The sequence below is a fragment of the Echinops telfairi genome, unplaced genomic scaffold, assembly GCF_000313985.2.
Source record: "Echinops telfairi isolate 266 unplaced genomic scaffold, ASM31398v2 ScPeMD7_7410;HRSCAF=8448, whole genome shotgun sequence".
Lineage (NCBI taxonomy): Eukaryota > Metazoa > Chordata > Mammalia > Afrosoricida > Tenrecidae > Echinops > Echinops telfairi.
The window spans coordinates 240,655-259,081 of NW_022111310.1; the positions used below are offsets into that span (position 1 = coordinate 240,655).

At 42.3% G+C, this 18,427-nt stretch overlaps 2 protein-coding genes across 8 annotated transcripts in view; one reads left to right on the forward strand and one right to left on the reverse strand.

Annotated features, from left to right (window-relative positions):
- Positions 1 to 18,427, reverse strand: part of RNF38 (ring finger protein 38) — a 58,897-nt gene that overhangs the window by 28,566 nt on the left and 11,904 nt on the right. Inside the window, exons 1-2 of one of the 7 annotated variants that reach the window (XM_045296584.1) lie at positions 11,670 to 11,776; positions 4,131 to 4,178 (exon numbers count right to left, since the gene is read on the reverse strand). Coding sequence is in view for 2 of the 7 variants with exons in the window: in XM_045296581.1 (XP_045152516.1) it covers positions 4,029 to 4,178; positions 11,314 to 11,322 (159 nt within the window). In the remaining 5 variants the exon portion in view is untranslated. Of the gene's footprint in view, positions 1 to 4,028; positions 4,179 to 11,313; positions 11,336 to 11,669; positions 11,777 to 18,427 lie in introns of those variants that run through there. The other 6 variants (XM_004711018.3, XM_045296581.1, XM_045296585.1 and 3 more) reach the window with 6 other exon arrangements.
- Positions 6,354 to 6,908, forward strand: LOC101662797 (CCHC-type zinc finger nucleic acid binding protein-like). Its single transcript, XM_045296630.1, has one exon. The coding sequence runs from the start codon at positions 6,354 to 6,356 to the stop codon at positions 6,906 to 6,908; it is 555 nt and encodes a 184-aa protein (XP_045152565.1).

Below are 18,427 nucleotides of genomic sequence, written 5' to 3' on the forward strand. Positions count from 1 at the left end.
AAGGGCTATATTAGACATGAAATTCAAGTTCAACACAATGTACATGACCACTTTATGAAAGCATATGATTTTAGCCACAATTGAGAATTAATTGGTAATAAGGGAAACCTGATAAAAGAATGAAAGATACAAAGAAACATGAGGGAATTTCAGAGGGTGCTGAAACCATTCTGTATCTTGACAGTGATAATGTCATGTTTGTTTGGGGGGGGGTTGTTTGTTTGTTTTTTTTAGATCATTTTATTGGGGCTCGTACAACTCTTATCACAATCCACACATGCATCCATTGTGTCAAGCACATTTGTACATTTGTTGACATCATCATTCTCAAAACATTTGCTTTCTACTTTGCTATCAGCTCCTCACATTTGTTTTGTCAAGAGCCACAGGACTATACCCTAGAAGGATAATTGCTACTGCTTATTAAATGGACAAAACTTTAATTTAATTAAAAAAGTATAGGGCACAACTTGATTCTATTTTAAAAATGAGTTTATTTTCATAGAGATACAAATATATCTAAAGTAATGACTTTCAAGGAGAAAACCCAAAGCAATGAACACACAAAGCCATTACTATTATATAACCATTAAAATAACAACTATGTGTGTACCAGGAAACACATATTAAAATATTCATGGTGGCAATGTCCATCATAACAGAAGTAAACTGGAAACTATTCAAATGTCCATCAAATGAGAGGGAATAAACTACTGGATTTCCAAATAATTAATAGCAGACTAAAAGCATACTGGTATAAAACCAGTAGCCACATGCTGCAGTATGAATGAAGCTCAAAATTATGTAAAAACTACATAATTAAGTATACTGTAATTATATACTAAGTTCAGCAACAAGCAAAATTAAATGTATTTAAAACCATAAAGAAAAGCAAAAGGATACTAAATGTAAAATTTAGTGCCAATTTACTCAAGTACCAATGTACTGGTTGGTAATGGTTTATTTCTAAGTTGGGTGGCAAGTTTTATTATTATATATAACTGTCAGCTCTATCCTTCATAACTTGCACGTAGGCAGTATTTTGTAATCTTCATGCAAAATTTGAAAGTCTTTTTTTGCAACTAAGGAGAAATCTTCACTAGACATAATATAAAACAATAAAAAAGAAGAAAAGTATTAAAGTGTTCAATAAATACGGACAGCGACTAAAAAATACATCTGAACACACACACACCCTCAAAAAGAAGGTAAGCTTTACGTTTAAGGAAGGAGGCGGTAACCACAGTAAAGATCCAGGAGAATAACACTTCCTTCTTTTTTATGACCACTTAAGAGTGAGAATCACCTCCACGGTAGTGGCTTGGTTTTGATTTATGATCATTCTCCTCACTAGTCACATACCCCCAAATCCTTCAAGTGGCAAACCCAAAAGTTTATCTTGTGAGAAGGTTGTAAAGAAAGTGTATCCTTAGACCAGAGGTGAGCTAAAACAAGGAAGTAAAGAGGGTCATCAAACTCAAAGTGTAAAGAGGTAGGAGTCTGTTCAAATGGGAGTACTCCAAAAGAAGAAAAAAGTAGAGAAGTGAGAGAGACTTACTGGTCGGTACAGAAGACAGGAGTTGGAAGCATAAAACATTAGGGAACAACTTTCTGGGGAGAGGAGGTGGGTGAGTGGATTCTCCTTTTTGTGTGGTAACTTAAGTTTTATGGTGATGAGACATACAAATGACACCCCATTTTGGCATCATCATTAATTGATAGCATCAGTATCCTAAAGGTGTAAGAAGAAAGGACTAACGAAGTAAAACCTTTCATGATCTCCAACGGGTGGGCAAAATACGTGAGGGTCTCTCTGAAGTAAATTCTTAAGTTAAATTAAGACTATAAATGAAAATTTAGTATCTTTCACCTTACCGCAATCTTCAAGTCGAACCGGTTCTTTCACTTTCAAAATAAGGGTCTCAACCTATTGCATCTGGCAATTTTCTGAAGTTACATTGACTCAATGCCCGGCACTTCAAAGGAAGGATGAGCACTTGCATCTCCCGCAAACCGAACAATAAAAACCCTTGCTGTTAAATGGATTCTGACTCATGGTCACTCGCCTGTACAGACAGAACTGTTCCGCAAGGTTTTCTTGGTGCTATCTTACAGAAGCAGTGTTTGAACCAAAAACTTTGGGCTGGTAGTTAAGAGCAAACCAATTTGCATCCCCTAGAGCCCACATGAGGGCATGGTGGTTATGCGTTGGTTGGGCTGCAAACTTCAAGTCCAAAGTTCGAAACCACCAGTCACTGCAGAAGAAAATAAGATGAGGCTCAAAAACTCACAGATACAGTTCTACCCATGTCCTACAGGGTTGCTATGAGTCAGAATTGACTTGATGGCAGTGGGTGAGTGAGGGCACTTACAAAGGAGCCTTGGTGCTGTAGCGGGTTACGAGTCGGGCTGCTAGCTGCAAAGTCCTCTGCTTGCTCCCTGGGAGACAGACGAGGCTTTCTACTTCCATAGAGTGGGTCTCAGAAATCCGCAGGGCAGTTCTACCCTGTCCTACCAGGGTCACTATAAGAAAGAGTCAACTCCATCGCAGTACGTTTGGTTTTGTTTGGTTGGTTTTGTTTGGTTTAGGGTCCTCCCTACAAAGAACCAAATAACTGATGATAGTAATGAAGGTACCATCGTCAGCTTCCTTAGCTACTGGTCTCTACTAAATCAGAAGCTACTGCAGACTGATGCTGTATCAAAACAGATGTACCAGTAACTATGTCTCTAATATATGAGGCACTGTTTACAGAAATACCTACTGGTATCTAAAAGTAATTTGATATGAGCTCTGCTCTGCTAATACAAACAAGATATGAGATTGAGGGCACTCTGGTGGCACAATGGATTCAGCATTGGGCTGCAAACCAGAAAGTTAGTGGCTTAAAGCCAGCAGCGGAGTCATAAGATAAAGATGAAGCAGTCTGTTTGGGACAGCCGTTTTAATTACAGGGTCACTACAGGTGAGAATAGACTCAATGACAGTGGGTTGGGTCAGGGCTGAATTTAGATATAGGTGATCTGGACACCTCAATGAATTTTCACAGAGCCTACTTCATCTAGAAAACCATCAATGCTGAGTTTGAGTGTGAAAAGCAAAAGGATATGCATGCAAAGCACTAAGCCTAGAACCTGAAATGGGTTCCAACAAGAAATACCAGTTAGCAGAGGCCAGGATCAACTACAACAGCTATTCCCAGATATTATACATCTTCAACTTAACATATCGCAAAGCACCTTCCTTTCAGAACTGGTTCCAGGCAACTGGTCACTCCACAAAACAGAAAACGAGCTGGCTCTGTCCCAAAATTCCCAGCCTCCATCTATCTCAGGTTAATAAACACAAGTATAAACACAGGCCTTGGCACACAACTCTAACAACCTGTCAATCTGTTTCTTATGTGATAGTAGTTAACAGAGCTTCTATTCAGAAAACACACTTTGCTGGGTGATTCAAATTTGACATCTAATAATGTATGTGGGTAGATCACAGTAATGCTGCTAAAAACCTATTAACAGCTCAATCCACTCACTCAGTCTTGGATTTTGCTTTTCAAAACGTAACCACAATTTACCCAAAGTCCCAGAAGGCAAGTAACTAGGTTTTTCCCTCCGAAATAAACATTATTGCCAAGCTCAAAGTGCTAAGCAAGGAAGCCATGATTATTTTTTAAAATGTATCACATGCTTCCATTTTTCCTCTCCTACACGATTTCACATATTCTTTTTCTTCTGCTGTGCTATAGAACTTGTCATAAAAAGATAATTAAGAGCAAAAGATGAAACATGAGAACATCAGGTGTTCAAACAATAAACAGCAGCAACTCAAGAGAAGACACATATTCTTCAGAATAGCAGGCTAAAATACAACCTCTATTTAAAGAAGTCCTCTAAGAAGGATACGCATTCCCACATACAGTAGAAAATAAGATACTAGGATTTTTGTTTCAAGCCTTCCTAGAAATCACCTTGACTGTCTCTGTGACCTTCAGCACTAAGGAGGGAAAGGGTAAATGTATAAGAACCTGGAAGAAAGCTTTGAAGTGAGCATCCTCTTGAACGGTAGTGTTCTGATCACTTGGGAGGAGAGGGAACAGGCTCTGAAGTCTCACCCTTTCACAAATCACCTTGTTAGGATGGCCAGGTAGAGGTGCTGAATTGGCCCCGGGAGAAATCTGGGAAAAAGAGGAAGAAGAAAAGGATAGTTCATGGCTAGCCGCACCAATGTGGAGTCATGACTATGAAAGATAGTCCAGGTTTTCTAGGTATGGGTGAATTCTGTTAAACCTAAAAACAACGGGTGGCAAAGGTTGGTTCTGGCAATGGAACACTCTTAAAACAACGTTTTCAGGCCAAACAGCACTGTTCAAGAACCCAAGAGCTTCCTGTTTGCCAGGTAACTGGTACCTATTGATACCTTTCTTGGTGGTGGCAAAGCTGAAATCCTAAGAAACAGGTTTCACATTAGGAAAATCCAAAATAAACCCGTGTATCATAAGTACAAAAAGATTAGTGTCTGCCTTGACTAAGATGAACAGCTTTTCTTAATCTATTTTTTAGTTAACTTTCCAAATAGTCATGCCAAAGAAAGATGACAAGCAAATTTCAATAGCAATCACAGGTTTGAAAAACTGAAGAGTTTGCCTGATTTTCCTAAGGAATAAAAAGGCAAGATCATAAGCCCCAAAGTAAGTGATTGCATGTTTTTAATGCTTGACTTGACTGTGGGTTAATCACCTTAAGCCCAAATGTAAAACTGCTACGTAAATGTACTTAATCTGTGCGTTTTTAATGACTTCGTTACCATCATGAACATCACCTATTCTGTGCTGAGGGAACTACTCCTTGGGGGGTAAGGTTTGTAGACTTGCTTGACTCTACACTGAGGACTCCAGATCATGTCCTCTGAGGCTGTCAGAATTGCAATGCTTTGTCCATTTACTCAGTTACACATCAATGCGTCCACCAGGTAACAGGAACCTGGTAGAAACCGAAAAGACAGATATAGTTTCCTACCTTCAAGTGTATACTACACAAAGTAAATCAATGTGTGAGTACTAGGGTACAAACAGACACTGGGGGTGCTATGGAGAAGTAATTGGCAAGAGCTGTGTAGTCAGTAACCCCAAATATTCCGTATGGCTGGACATACTAAAGGAAGGAAGTAGCCAGAAGTAGGTAGAGACCAGACTGTGAGATGCTCATGATGCTACTATCCCCTAGTCCCTTCTGTAATTTTTTTGTTTCTGGTTTGCTTTCACTGCCACTGAGTTCATTCACCAGACTGTTGAACTCCTTTAGGGAGTGGAATGCCTTGTCTTACTCCAAGGAGCAGCTGGTGGTTTTGAACTGCTGACTTTGTGGTGAACAACCCATTGCACAAGTAACCTGCTACCCCACAAGGGCTTTGAGCCAAGTAAACAAACAAATTGCATGCCTCTCTTGGTAGGAGTAAAGGAGAATCACATGGGGAAAGGCACTTAAAAATGTATTCCTCTTAGGAAAGACGGTAAAACCTGGCTGCCATCCTCAAGAAGCTTATTCTAGTAGTAAAACAAACACAAACAGCCAACTCCAGGACAATGTTTCAATGCCAGCATCTAGGCACAAATTAGAACACAGGCAAGAGCTTTGTATCTGAAAGTGGACTAAATCAAGAAGGGGGTATTTCACGTCCCTGGCACCTCACTAATCTAAGTTCTTTCACCACTTGAAAGCAATCCTCTGCTCCGCAAAATGATCTGCTTTTCTATATTCCCAAACCCCAACCTTATGTAAGGTCGCCAAGTTTGTAAATCTTTCTGAAAGCAGATAGCCTCATCTATCTCCTGGTTTCACTATACAGGTTTAACATTCGTTTTTTTCCACACTGCAGTTTGCAGTTGATATCTTTGCCGTCGCCATCTGTCTTCAAACTACCATGGCCACAGCATACAATTTGAGTAGCAGTCTTAAAAACCAATGAGTACAGTAAGTTGGCTTGAAAAAAAAGAAGTCGAGTCCAGCTTCTCCTCCTTTGTTTTTCAATCTTTTGTAAAAATATGTTTGCCATAAAAGGCCACGCGTATTTTCAAGCATATCCTCTAACCAACAATGCCCTTTGATCAAAAGCTCCGTTTGTCTATAAAAGGGGAGGGGGAAAACAATAGAGAAAAGCTATATTCAAACCATGTAGTTTATATACCTCTCAGGCAAAACGATAGGTAGGCTTGATCAAAACCAGGTGTCCCCCACTGGGTAAGATAAAATTTTATACAGGCCAAAAAAAACAGTCTCTATCTTGAGAGCCGCTTTCACCAGGCTGCGTCCAAGCCTCCGCTGCAGACGCTGAAAGAAACCTAACTGCAGCCATGAGCAGTACAGAATGCTTCCAGTGTGAGCGATCTGGTCACTGGGCCCGGGAATGCCCTACTGGAGGAGGCCATGGTCATGGAATGAGAAGCCGTAGCAGAGGAAGCCGCAGCAGAGGTTTCCGGTTTGTTTCCTCGTCTCTTCCAGACATCTGTTGTCGTGATGAATCTGGTCATCTTGCCAAGGATTGTGATCTTCAGGAGGATGCCTGCTCTAACTGCGGTAGAGGTGGTCACCTTGCCAAGGACTGCAAGGAGCCCAAGAGAGACAGAGAGCAGTGTTGCTACAACTGTGAAAAACCAGGCCATCTGGCTCCTGGCTGTGACCATGCTGGTGAGCTGAAGTGCTACTCTTGTGGAGAATTTGAACACATTCAAAAAGACTGCACCAAAGTGAAGTGTTACAGGTGTGCTGAAACGAGTCATGTAGCCATCAACTGCAGCAAGGCAAGCGAAGTCAACTGCTACCGCTGTGGCGAATCAGGGCGCCTTGCACGGGAATGCACAAGTGAGGCTACCGCTTCATTGTTTTCCTTTGTCACCCCTCCTTTTTGATTCATGGTTGTATTCTTTTCTCTAAATCCTCTTCACTGGCCAAAGGTTGGCAGACAGAGGCTACTCCCAGGCCAGTGAGCTTTACTTGCCATGTAAAAGGAGGAAAGGGGTGGGGGAAGAATCAACTTTCTGCATTTAACTACAAAAAAAGTTTATGTTTAGTTTGGTACAGGTGTTATGCATAATGCTTTGTTAAAGAATCCCCTTTCCATGCCACTGGTGAATAAGGGATTAATGAATGGGGAAAGAGACCATCAGGCTCATTCTGGGTCTCTTGAGATGTTCCCATGTAAGAGCTAAAAGCAATTATGGAAGTGTCCATGAACTTCTGTAAATAACTTTAATTTTAGCATCATGATGGCCTTGGGATTGTCTGACCTCAGTAGCTACAACATCAAGTCAGGCTCTACATAGAACATAGTTTTGTGGGAGCAAACAAAGAAAAACATGACTATGCGAGAGAGAACTCAGGATAAAAGTCTAAACAGGAACAACTTCATCACAGAGTTGATGCTGAGTAATCATATACATGGTGATGGCAAAGGTTTAGAACATATTTTTTTCTCAAAGACTTAAATCTAAAGACCAGAATAAACATCGATACTCAGAGTTGGCATAATTTGGAGCTTGTTCAGGAATTGCAAAGAAATACATTTTCAGAAATCAAGATTTTTGAATACTGTATCACTTAGACAACTGTTTCATTTACAGTAATCAATTTTTAAAAGTCAGATGGAAAAAGCTACTGAAGTCCTACTAAATAGAAATGTAATTTTAAACTATCCAATAAAGCTGGATGAAGGGGAGTTTGACTAAAAAACAACAACAAAAATCTCAGCGAGACCATTTTGAGTATAAGTATGTGGTGGAGTACAATGTAGGAGGAATTCTAAGGCAGCCCCCAAAGCCCCAGGCCGTGGTGTACACCAAGGTGTCATCCCCTCTCCTCGAGCATGGGTGGGGCTCTGAATTGTCATTATCATGACTGGATTAAATTATGACTAAGGTGAAAAGATTTTTCAGATTTGACCGATTCTACATCAGGGAATTCTTTTTTAAATTTAAATTTATTTATTATTAATCGGGAGTTACTACATATCTCATACCACAATCAGTTTCCAAACATTCCTTTTCTTCCTGTAGTCAAAAATGGAGAACCCCTGGGGTGACCCTGACTTACTCAGAGAAAGTTCATTAAACAAAAGACTGTAAAGGCCTGCCTGAAGAGATCCTTTTGGCATCTCTGAAGATGTGCTGAGAAGGCATATGGAAGAGCAGGTGACAGGGGCCTGAGAGCAGTCACCAGCTCGCAAAAAATGGCTATCAGGCCTACAACGTTAAGAGTCATATTCTGCCAACAACCAGTGAGCCTGGAAGAAGACTGCATCTCAGAAGAAACCACAGCTTCAGCCAAGACTCTCACATAGAACTCAAAACAACTGTATTCACACCCACTGTCACCAAGTCAATTCTGACTCACAGTCACCCCCTATAGGGTTTCCCGAGCTTCTGTGAATCTATATGACAGACAGCAGCCAGCCCCACCTTTCTCCTGTGGAGTGGCTGGGGGTGTGGACCAGCCAACTTTTTAGTTAGCAGCCCAACAACAGACAGCACCAACAGGCTTCTTTACACTGTATCACACTTCCTGAAACCATGGAAACTGTTAGGTAACATTTGGGTGTTTTTAAGTTGCTATATTTGTGAGAGTATGTTACACAGCACCAAAAAGGTAAAACAGAAAGGGAAAAAAAAAAAGACTGCATCACACTCAAGGTTAAATTTTGTTTCCAAATTTCATCTGCATTAATTTTATTATAAGAGATATCCAATAATCTGGGCCCATGCACTTCTGGCACAGAGCAGATTCGGGGTTGGTAAAACGTTATAGACCTCTCAGCCTGACCCACCCAGGTCCCATAAAGTATCACTAAGGGTGCAAAAATTATATAATTTTTAAAATACTTTCCACAATCCTGATTTGCTGCAAAGATTCTTCTCTCCTCAAAGATTTAACCTTCTCATTTTACTTAGGTTCATAGTTTAAGACAGCTCTTAAGTACCTCCTTCAAGACTTGCTCTCTACTAATTACATACACCGTTTTGACAATTTCTAGACAGTGACCAATCCAAACCACTAGTAAAATGGTACTGTATGTACCTTATAAATAGAACTGTAGGTCTCACAATTTTCAAAAAAGATGACTTGTGACTGAGCTCTTTAGTTTACTTATTAAATAGCTTACTGCTGAGTCATTCAATTACATCTCTACCAGGAATTATACTAGATGCTATGAATACTATGGGGAAAAGAGTCTTTGCCCTCAAAGACCTCTAGTGTTGGGGGGTACAATTGTAGGGCACTAAATGAGGGCAGTGAGTGCAACTCTACTCTGCACCCATTAAGTCACCATGAGCTGGGACTGGTTCAATAGCAACTAACCTAGTTAAAGAAGCGGAAGAAAGTAAAGTTTTCAGATGCTTATAAAAAGGAACATGAAAAAATGTTAAGAGTTGGAGGACCGGGTGAGACTTATGTATGAAGACCTTTATTTGTTTACTCCAAAATTGTGTTAGTTTATTAAATAAATTGAAGATTAACTTGATCTCTTCCAAATAAACAATGTCTTAGAGGTTGTTTAGTAAATATATGTGGAATGAATGAACTACAAGCTCCAGAGTTTACAATATGTTTACCCTCTCCAAAGAAAAGGAAAGCAAGTTAAATAAGTCAAAGTAGAGTAAAAAACTGATGTTATATGTATGCTTAATGGGAAATAATCAGTCAACTTAAGATCCTATGCCAACAGACACAAATAGAATACACTGGAAATAGAAGGCAAAAGATAGAACAGACTTTAAACTGAAAAGAAAACATAAGAAGATAATTAAACCATCTTTCTAAATTGACCAAGTATAAATGTCCACAGATATTCACAATTAGAGTCTGGCTATCTGACACAGATTAATGCTTCGTCTGATGCTATTATTCTACCACTCTACACTATGATGCTGAGTCTCATGTATCAAGCGTGGAAGAACCACAGAGATCATTTAAGCCCAACAAAAGGGGAGCTGAGGCCCCACTGTTGCTTTGTGGAAGTTTATTCATTATCATCAACCTGAAAGCACCAATCCACGGAGAAATAGTCCTATAGAAAATTAGTGCAATTAACTTAAAACTGACTTCCGTAAAAGAGAGGAAAGAACTAGGGGGCAAAGGACATTTATAGGTCTAAAACAGGCATGTACATATGTAAATATATTATATATAACGAGAGGGAAATAGATCTATGTACATATATTTATGTTGTTAAGGTAGCAGATGGACATTGGGCCTCAACTCAAGCACTCCTATGCAAGAACAGTTTTTCTAACAGTCCAGCATTCTGTGATGCTCAACTTCCTGACATGATTGCTGAAGACAAAATGGGTGCATAAGCAAATGTGATCAAGAAAGCTGATGGTGCCCCGCTATCAAAAGATGGTGCCTGAAGTGGCATCATCTCCCAGTTCAAAACCCAGTTTAATAATAATCTTTTGATGTTGCACGTTTCCAAAATTCATCTGGCACCTGTATTTAGTCTTGTATTGTTACCAGGCAAAGAAGTCCTATTTCTTCAGGCTATAGTGTTTAAAAACGGGTACAATCTTACTTTGATGCCAAATGCCTCTAGATCTTAGAAAATTCTGATTTCATGAAAATTGTACGAAACTATTTTTACTTTTAAATGGAAAGCGTTACAAGAGATGTTTGCTATTTTAAGGGGCATTTGGTAAACTTGATTACTATAGTGCCTGCAAGTTAACACACGACTGTGAATAAAAAGTTGAATAGACAGGTAGCCCTTATATCCACTGGCAGGACCCCCTGCTGGCATCAACAGTCTGCACTGGGGAACCACACACAAAGCAGCAGTGCTTAAGTTTGCTGAAATCACCATTATTAGATGTCCAAAGATACTGACAAAAGGCCTTTGACATCAAAATAGGATGAACTCACTTCTGAGATAGAGAACCAGAGCTTAACAAGAGCCCCAGGTGATTCTTAAGAATCTTGCCAAAATGTAGGCTCTGGTTCAGTACAGCTGGGGTGGAAAGGCAAAGTCTCAGCAAGGGGAGACTCCTAAATCGGGTACTACCTGATACTTCAATTTCCACACCTTACGCCCACCATTTAGGAATCAAAAATGAAAAGGGAAGTATTGGGTTTTTGTTTAAGGTAGAATAATTACATACTCTACTTTTCCCTGGGCAAAAAACCACACATCTTCCCAGTCGCATTTCCCCCCCCCCAACATCCATTAATGGATGCGGTGTTCCTTACAAACCTTACACACAGAAGCAAAACCTTGATTCTCTTTGGCTCACATTAACCCCAAAAACTCTGAGTTCAAAAACCAACCTCTCTCATTGTTCGGCCCTGAAAGGAAGGATTTCCATTCCCTAAGAATAAAACGCAGTCCACCTAGAAGGCCGCGACAGCTGAAGGACCCTTCCGATCGGGTTCCGCGTTCTCATGGGTGACATCATTTCACCTGCGCCTCGGAAGAAAAGGAGGGAGCCATAGAACTAGGCTATCTGCCAGGGGCCGGTGGCAGGCCGGCGGCTCCTGCTGGTCACAGCCGCATCTCCTCGCCGCCCCTGAACAAAGAGGGCCCGGTGCCCGAGCTCCCCACCAAGCACCAGGCAAGCAATCCTCCTCCGCCCAGTTGCCGGGCCCAACTCCACATGGGAACCAACGGCCACCGGGGCCAGTACCTGCGAGGGGAGGCTGCGCCCTGCGCAGCTGCTCCCGCGGCTCCGTACTGGGCCACCGCCTCCTATTGTGACCGCTAGCCCCGCCAGCCGCCAGATCCGCTGTCCCCGGGCCTCCTCACCCCCGAAGCACGGACTGCGGCGGAGGCACTGTCACGGCGCTTCCTTCCTCCCGGCACCATTACACGGGCCGCGCCAGGAAACGACGCAGCACGGCCAGGCCTGACCGAGCCAGCTAACGCGTCGGGGGCCTCATCTCGGGCCGCAGGCCCCAACTGCCCGTGCCTCGACTCCGTCCCGTCCCCCCACCGCACGAGGGGGCGCCCCGCCCCGCGCGCCCCCGCGGCCGAGTCTCGGGCCGGGCCTCGCCGCGCGCCGGCGCACTACCTTCCGCTGCGCGCGCAGTCGACGCCCCTCGCCGCTGGAAGCGCCAGCACACGCCCCGGCCACTTCGGGGCTCCGCAAAGCCGCCCCGCCCCCTCCGCCGGGCCCCCTTTGTTTTCACCCCGCTGGGGAGGAGGCGCGCCTTTTCGGGCTAGTTCCGGCTGCCGAGCCAGTCGCGCAGCGCCACCGCGCAGCCCCGGCCAACAAGGCCGCGACTCGGCCGAGGCCCACGACGTGGAGTCCTAGTTGGTCTTCTCTCCCTAAGTTACAGCGACTGCTTTGTACTTCCCGCCTCCAAACGCCAGTAAACAAACTAACCTCCCTTACTTCTCACTTGGTAATGTGTGGCCCAAGAGGTAGCAATTGTTATTGATGGGGAGAAGATTAAGGAGACCTGGTGACGCTGAGGTCGCTAGTCTACCAGCTACTCCACCGGCGAAAAATGAAGCCGCTGTCCCCAGGATCTACGGCCCCAGAAACGATGCAGGGCTGCTAAGTTTGAACCCACTCCATGGCAGTGGGCTATTTTTGGTGTTTCGAGATATTAGTCAAAGATTTAGCAAAACAGCAAGCAGGTACCTGGACCCCAAGTTGTGCATGGTTGGACTGCTAACCTCAAAGTCAGCAGTTCGAAAACACTAACGTCTCCACGGGAAAAGACGGGCTTTTTACTCCATTAAAGCGTCTCGGAAACTCTCGGGCAGAGATCTACACTGCCCTACGGGGTCACTAAATCGGAATCGACTAAATGGCAGTAGGTACAAATAGTAAAAAGGCTTAATGCATGCGGTGCAGGCAATGAGATCGGGCTCTCCTGAGCTCAAACTGTTAACTAAAGAAGACCTTCCACAATACCACAGCAAGTAGTAGGAAGAGACACAAGTAGAACCGCAGGGCAGAAGGGCTGGGAGTGGGGGTGCATTATGGAAGAGCTGGCATTCTTTTAAGCAGACAGGAATTAGATAATGGATTCAACTCTATGGCTGTGTGTTGGTGTGACAAAGCAAAAATATTAAAGAGCAGTGGGCAGAAAACTAATTGGTGTGTTGTTGGGTTTTTTTGGGGGGGGGGCGTGTTCTTACAACTCTTCTAACAATCCATACATCAATTGTATCCAACATATGTTGCCATCATTATTTTCGAGATGTTTACTGCTAATCTCCTTCCTTCTGTGGGCCTTAAACTGCCAAGGTAGAAAAAGAGGAACAAATGAAAAGAGTGTTGCAGGGCCCATATGGTAATTATTTATATACGTCTGTGGTACCCACAGACTGGGCACTTGGACTCAGTTTAGACTGCAACCAGAAGACCAAAACCTAATGCCTGACACCCAACAGCATGTGCTTCATCCACGCTCCAGCAATAACATCACAGGGTTTATGCTCTCTGGATTAAGTGAAACTGCAATGAGCTAACATAGCCCCTGTGGACATGTCCTGTCTCCTAGCGCTACGCTCCCATTATGTAGCCCAGACTGCCAGTCTTCCAAAGTACCCAGTTTAGAGAATTACATTTAAATGTCATGAAATGAATTGAAAATAACATTTCATGAAACAGAGTCAAAAGCCACAAGCACACTTTCAGGTGCAACAAATGTAATGCATTTCCAATATCACAATCCTTGCTCTGCTGCCGTGACTTCACACAGCATGACAGATTCTCCGTCAGAATGTCAGTTGAACAAGCTTCCATACACCCATCACAGGGGAGGGAATCCTTGGGAGTTGTCTGATCCTAAGTCAAGATTTTCCAAGTGCCAAATCTTGGGAGTATGATCTATTACAGTCCCTCATGGTTCCCTACTCATAAGCTTATGCGAAATCTAGGTTTCAGCCACCCCCTGGGGAACAAAATCCTAAGAATCTTTCTCAAATGGTTAAGACTCGGCTATTTGGGCTCTGAAATCTTTATCCAGGAAGTCTAAGTATAAACTGCTGTGATAACCTCTAGGTTGGATAGTGTGAAAACCTATGCTGCGGGTTCGGTTCCGTAATTTCCTAACAGGAAATTTGGTGCCCTCTCAATATACACCTGAGGGGATAGGCTATAAGGTAGGCTACTGCGTCCCAGACGGACCTCCTTACCCCTGGAACACATAATAGTGCAGTTAGAGCCCAGGCGAACTACCAATTCCTATTTGGAGTTCCTACATATAGGTAGGAAGCTTTGTTGGGAAATGGTCAATAGAACTTTCATCAGTAATGGGCATGCTTTACATCTGTACCATCTATCCACCAACTACATGTGGCTACTCAGCACTAGAAATGTGTCTACTGCAAAAAAAAAAAAGAAATGTGTCTACTGCAACTAATAACATAATCAGATTCAACAACCAACCACATGTAGCTGGTGACTATCACAGCACTTGTACGAAAAATTAGTTGCTTATAGAGAGATTTTCAAGAACTCTGATTCCTTGGCTACCCTCTAAATATGGCTTTCATAAAGAGTGGAAACTGGAAGAAGTTATTAAAATAAAAACTTATCAATTCTACAGGTGTTAGGCAGTTATTCACCGGGATTATTTATGCTAAAGCCCTGTCATCATAATACATGGGAAGAAGGGCAAATCTTCCTGAGCACCCTCACTGCACAAAATTCAACCACATGGAGTTTTAGAACTTAGGAAACTAATCATCAACTGAACCAATCTAAATCTGCTTCTCTTGCGATCTAAACCTCCTCCTCTCCTGCCTCTTTTCACGGCTGTGACTCCACCAATTCTTCCTCTTTCTTTGTGCTACCCTTTCTCTCTCTGGATCATTAACGGCATACAAACACAACTCTAACCACCTTTAATTCTCTTCCGCTAGGTAATGTTTTGGTGGTGTTCTTAAATCTTTTATTTAAGAAATCTGTATACTTAGATCATAAAGATATTCTCCCATAATCTTTGCTTAGATTTTTTATTATTTTCTTTCAGATTTAGACCTACAGACAGTTCTGGGTAAGGCGAGATACAAGTTTCCTTTTTTTCAAATGGTCCTCCACTGACCCGGCATCATATATATGTCCCCCACTGCTCCTTGTTAAAGCCAAGTGCCCACACACACATGGGTCTGTGTCCAGGTTCAGTGTCTGCAGTCACTGATCTCTATTATCCTGTCATCGTAATTCTGTCAGCGTTATAAGACCTTATCAAGTAAAGTGTTTTGTTTTGCTTCTTTCCTCTCATTTCAAAAGTACATCCGCATTCTAAACCACTTTGAGCTTCCGTGCGAATTTTAGCATCAGATTCTCTGTAGCTAGCAAAAACAAGCATAAACAGAAATCTCTGGAATATCACTTGGGGCTGCACTGCATAAAGGGATGACCTGGGAATGGCCTTGAGCCCTGGTGGCACATGATTAAATATACAACTGCTAACCCCAGACGGTCAGCAATCTAAACCCTCCCACAGCTCTGGGGAGAATGATGGGGAAAATCCGCTACTTTCAAGAGTTACAGCCTTGGAAAGCCTGTGGGGCAATTACACGCCATCATATAGGTCATCAATTTGATGACATCGGCTTTGAGATTTTTTGAGTACTGATATCTTTACAATCTTAATTTTCAATCTATGAACAAAATATAACTTTCTATTCACCTGGACCTCAATTTTTCTTCAATGATGTTTCATAGTTTCTTAAAGACTTTACAGTTTTCTTCATAAGCTCATTCTAAGTTTTTCACATTCGGTACGTTCAATTTTTAATGTTAAACTAAATAATATTTAGCTTATCTAAATTTCTTTGGCATTTCTACCCACAGAATCCTGTGAGCAGAAACTACCAACTTTTTTGTGTTGTTTTTTCCTTTCCAACATATATTCATTTTATTTTTCTTTTCTCCCTGTACTGGCTAGGATTCTACAGCACAGTACTAGACACAGTAAGTGGAGGCATCTTTGGATAGATGTTGCCTTCAATATCGGAATAAAGGATTTTTTTTAACACAACTAAATTATGTTCCAATTTACTAATTCTAATGCTATCAGGCAAAATAATAAACCGTTACTTAGATCTTCGGTTGCCCAACCATACCCCATTTAAGAATGAAAGAGGTGTTCATATGCATTTCAGATTTTCAACTGGGATGCAATGAGAAGAAGGAGACACTGGACAATCAAAGTGCCACAAACTGCTCATTTTCAGTTACTCAGATGAGTGACAAAGAGCTATTTAACACAAGAGGGGCAGCTCCACGGGCAGCTGATGTGGCACTTATTTGAGGACAAGCTCTCTAGAAAATTAAACCTGGCTTTCTCAGAAGAGTGCTAAAACATTTGTGTAGTTTAATTACAAGCCAAAAACCTAACCCATTCCCATCGGGTCAATTATAACTCATAGCAACCCTACAGGATAAAGTAGAACTGTCCCATACAGTCTACAAGGCCTTAAATTTATTTTTATGGACGTAGACTGTCAGCACCTTTCGCACATGGAACGGCTAGTGGATTCAAACCTCCAGCCTTTTGGTTAGCAGGTGAGAAATGCCATCAAATCGATTCTGACTCATGCAACCCAAGAGTCTTGTGTATTTTTATGAAAACCTCAAGAGCAGGTAGTGGATTCCAAGTGTGGACTTTGCAGTTTAGCAACCCAACACGTCACCCACGATGCCAAAGGGCTCACAAAGCCCTTTTCCTATTTCCACCTATGGAAATAGGCATAATCTTAGGGCATATACTGTATAAGGGAGACCTCACTGCAGAAACCATCCCCAATCTTGCAAATTTGAAAGGAACTGCTGGAAATACACCTATGAAGTACACTGCGTAAATACATCTCTCAAGTGTTATAGTCTGCCAGATAGTAAATATAATATTTGTATTTGTGTTCAATGTTGTATTTCTAGACATCAAGGACTATTTATGTAGTATCTGAAGGACCTTTTTATAAAAGGTAACTATAAAGTATCTCTCATGTCCTTCCACACTATCACCACACCATACAGTTTTCAAAAACTTTATTACAGTTGGGGTAAGAGTTTACAGAGCAAATTAGATTGCCACTAAAACATCTATAGACATTTTGTTTGGTGACATTGGTTGCAATCCCCTCTGTGTAACAACGCTGCTCACTTCCGCCCTGGATTCCCTGTTGCCATTCGCTCTTTGCTCCTGGCCTTTCCTACCTCTGGACAAATGTTGCTCTTGTGGTTCCATGGAGCTGTGGTGCCGTGAACTACTTGACAGGGCTCTTCTGGCCATAGTCTTGTAACCACACTCAAGTGACTGACAGGGACCATGAAAATTGAGTGTATTTTTCCTGTTTTTCTGACTGTCAGTGGAAGTGAGGGAAGATGCTGATTGGATTGTAAGACTCAGTTGCCAGTGATTACTAACAGGGTTAATTGTGGTTGTAAAAATTTGGAACTCTAACGAGGGATTGGCCAATTTAAAACCGCTTAGGTTTTAAATGAACCAACTCAGAAATGGGAAGGGGGAACCTTACTATCATCAACTTTGGACACTGAGCATAAACTTCCGCCCCATAAAGGCAGAAAACTGTGACCCCAGAGGAGCAGAGGAGAGCCAGAGCCAGAGGATGGGAAAGAGTGATGAAACACGCAAAAGCTGGAGACTGGCTTATAGAAGAATCAGGTGCCACCAGGCATGTAATCTACATTTGCAGGCCCACGGGTCAGCCTTCAGCTGAGACTTATGTCTCAGGGGAGTGTTCTTTGGGCCGTTAGTAGCAGTGCTAAAAGAGCTTTGTAATATCATCCAAGGTTAGAGGATCAAAGAATCAAAGGCCAGAGAGTGGTCTGCCTATAGGATGGCAGAGAAGAGACTGTCCTGACTGAAAACTGTATCTTGAGCATTTCTGGTCCAGAAGTGTACCTTGCTAAACTTCCCTGAAAAAACACTGAATCATGAGTGTGTTCTCTGAGTTGTGTGTGGCCAATGCAACAAATTCTCGAACCCAGCTGAAAAATAAAGTATGGCTTTGGGAGAAAAGGACTATGTCAGAATTGACAGGTAAAGAAGGTTGAAGGGTAATGTTTCATAGTAAGTCTGACCTCCGCCTTGTTGGAACTGGCCTTGAACCTGTAGAGTTTGACTCTCCTCCCCCCTTGTAAAGTCAGATGCTGTCTGAAAGCCATTTTCACTTGAGTGCATTCCTCCTGATGATACTATTCACTTTATAAGCCTGTCTGCAATTTGACTGAAATTTGATCAGGGGTGTGTGGGGTGGGGGTGGTGTTCAGTTCCAGGATTGGAAGGGTATCTAGGGTAACATTCTGGGGAGAGGGTTCGTCTTTTTTATGATTTCAGATTTTTTTCTAATTTTTATCCTCCCTCCCTCTCTGTCCAGGAGGAGCCCTGTAGGTGTGCTGGTGGTCTATCTAGTTGTTAGGCATTGGGCTGCTAACAGAAAGGTCAGCAGTTCAAA

Excerpts from the sequence above, each read along its gene's own strand:
- LOC101662797 (XM_045296630.1), top strand. The coding sequence starts at position 6,354 with ATGAGCAGTACAGAATGCTTCCAGTGTGAGCGATCTGGTCACTGGGCC.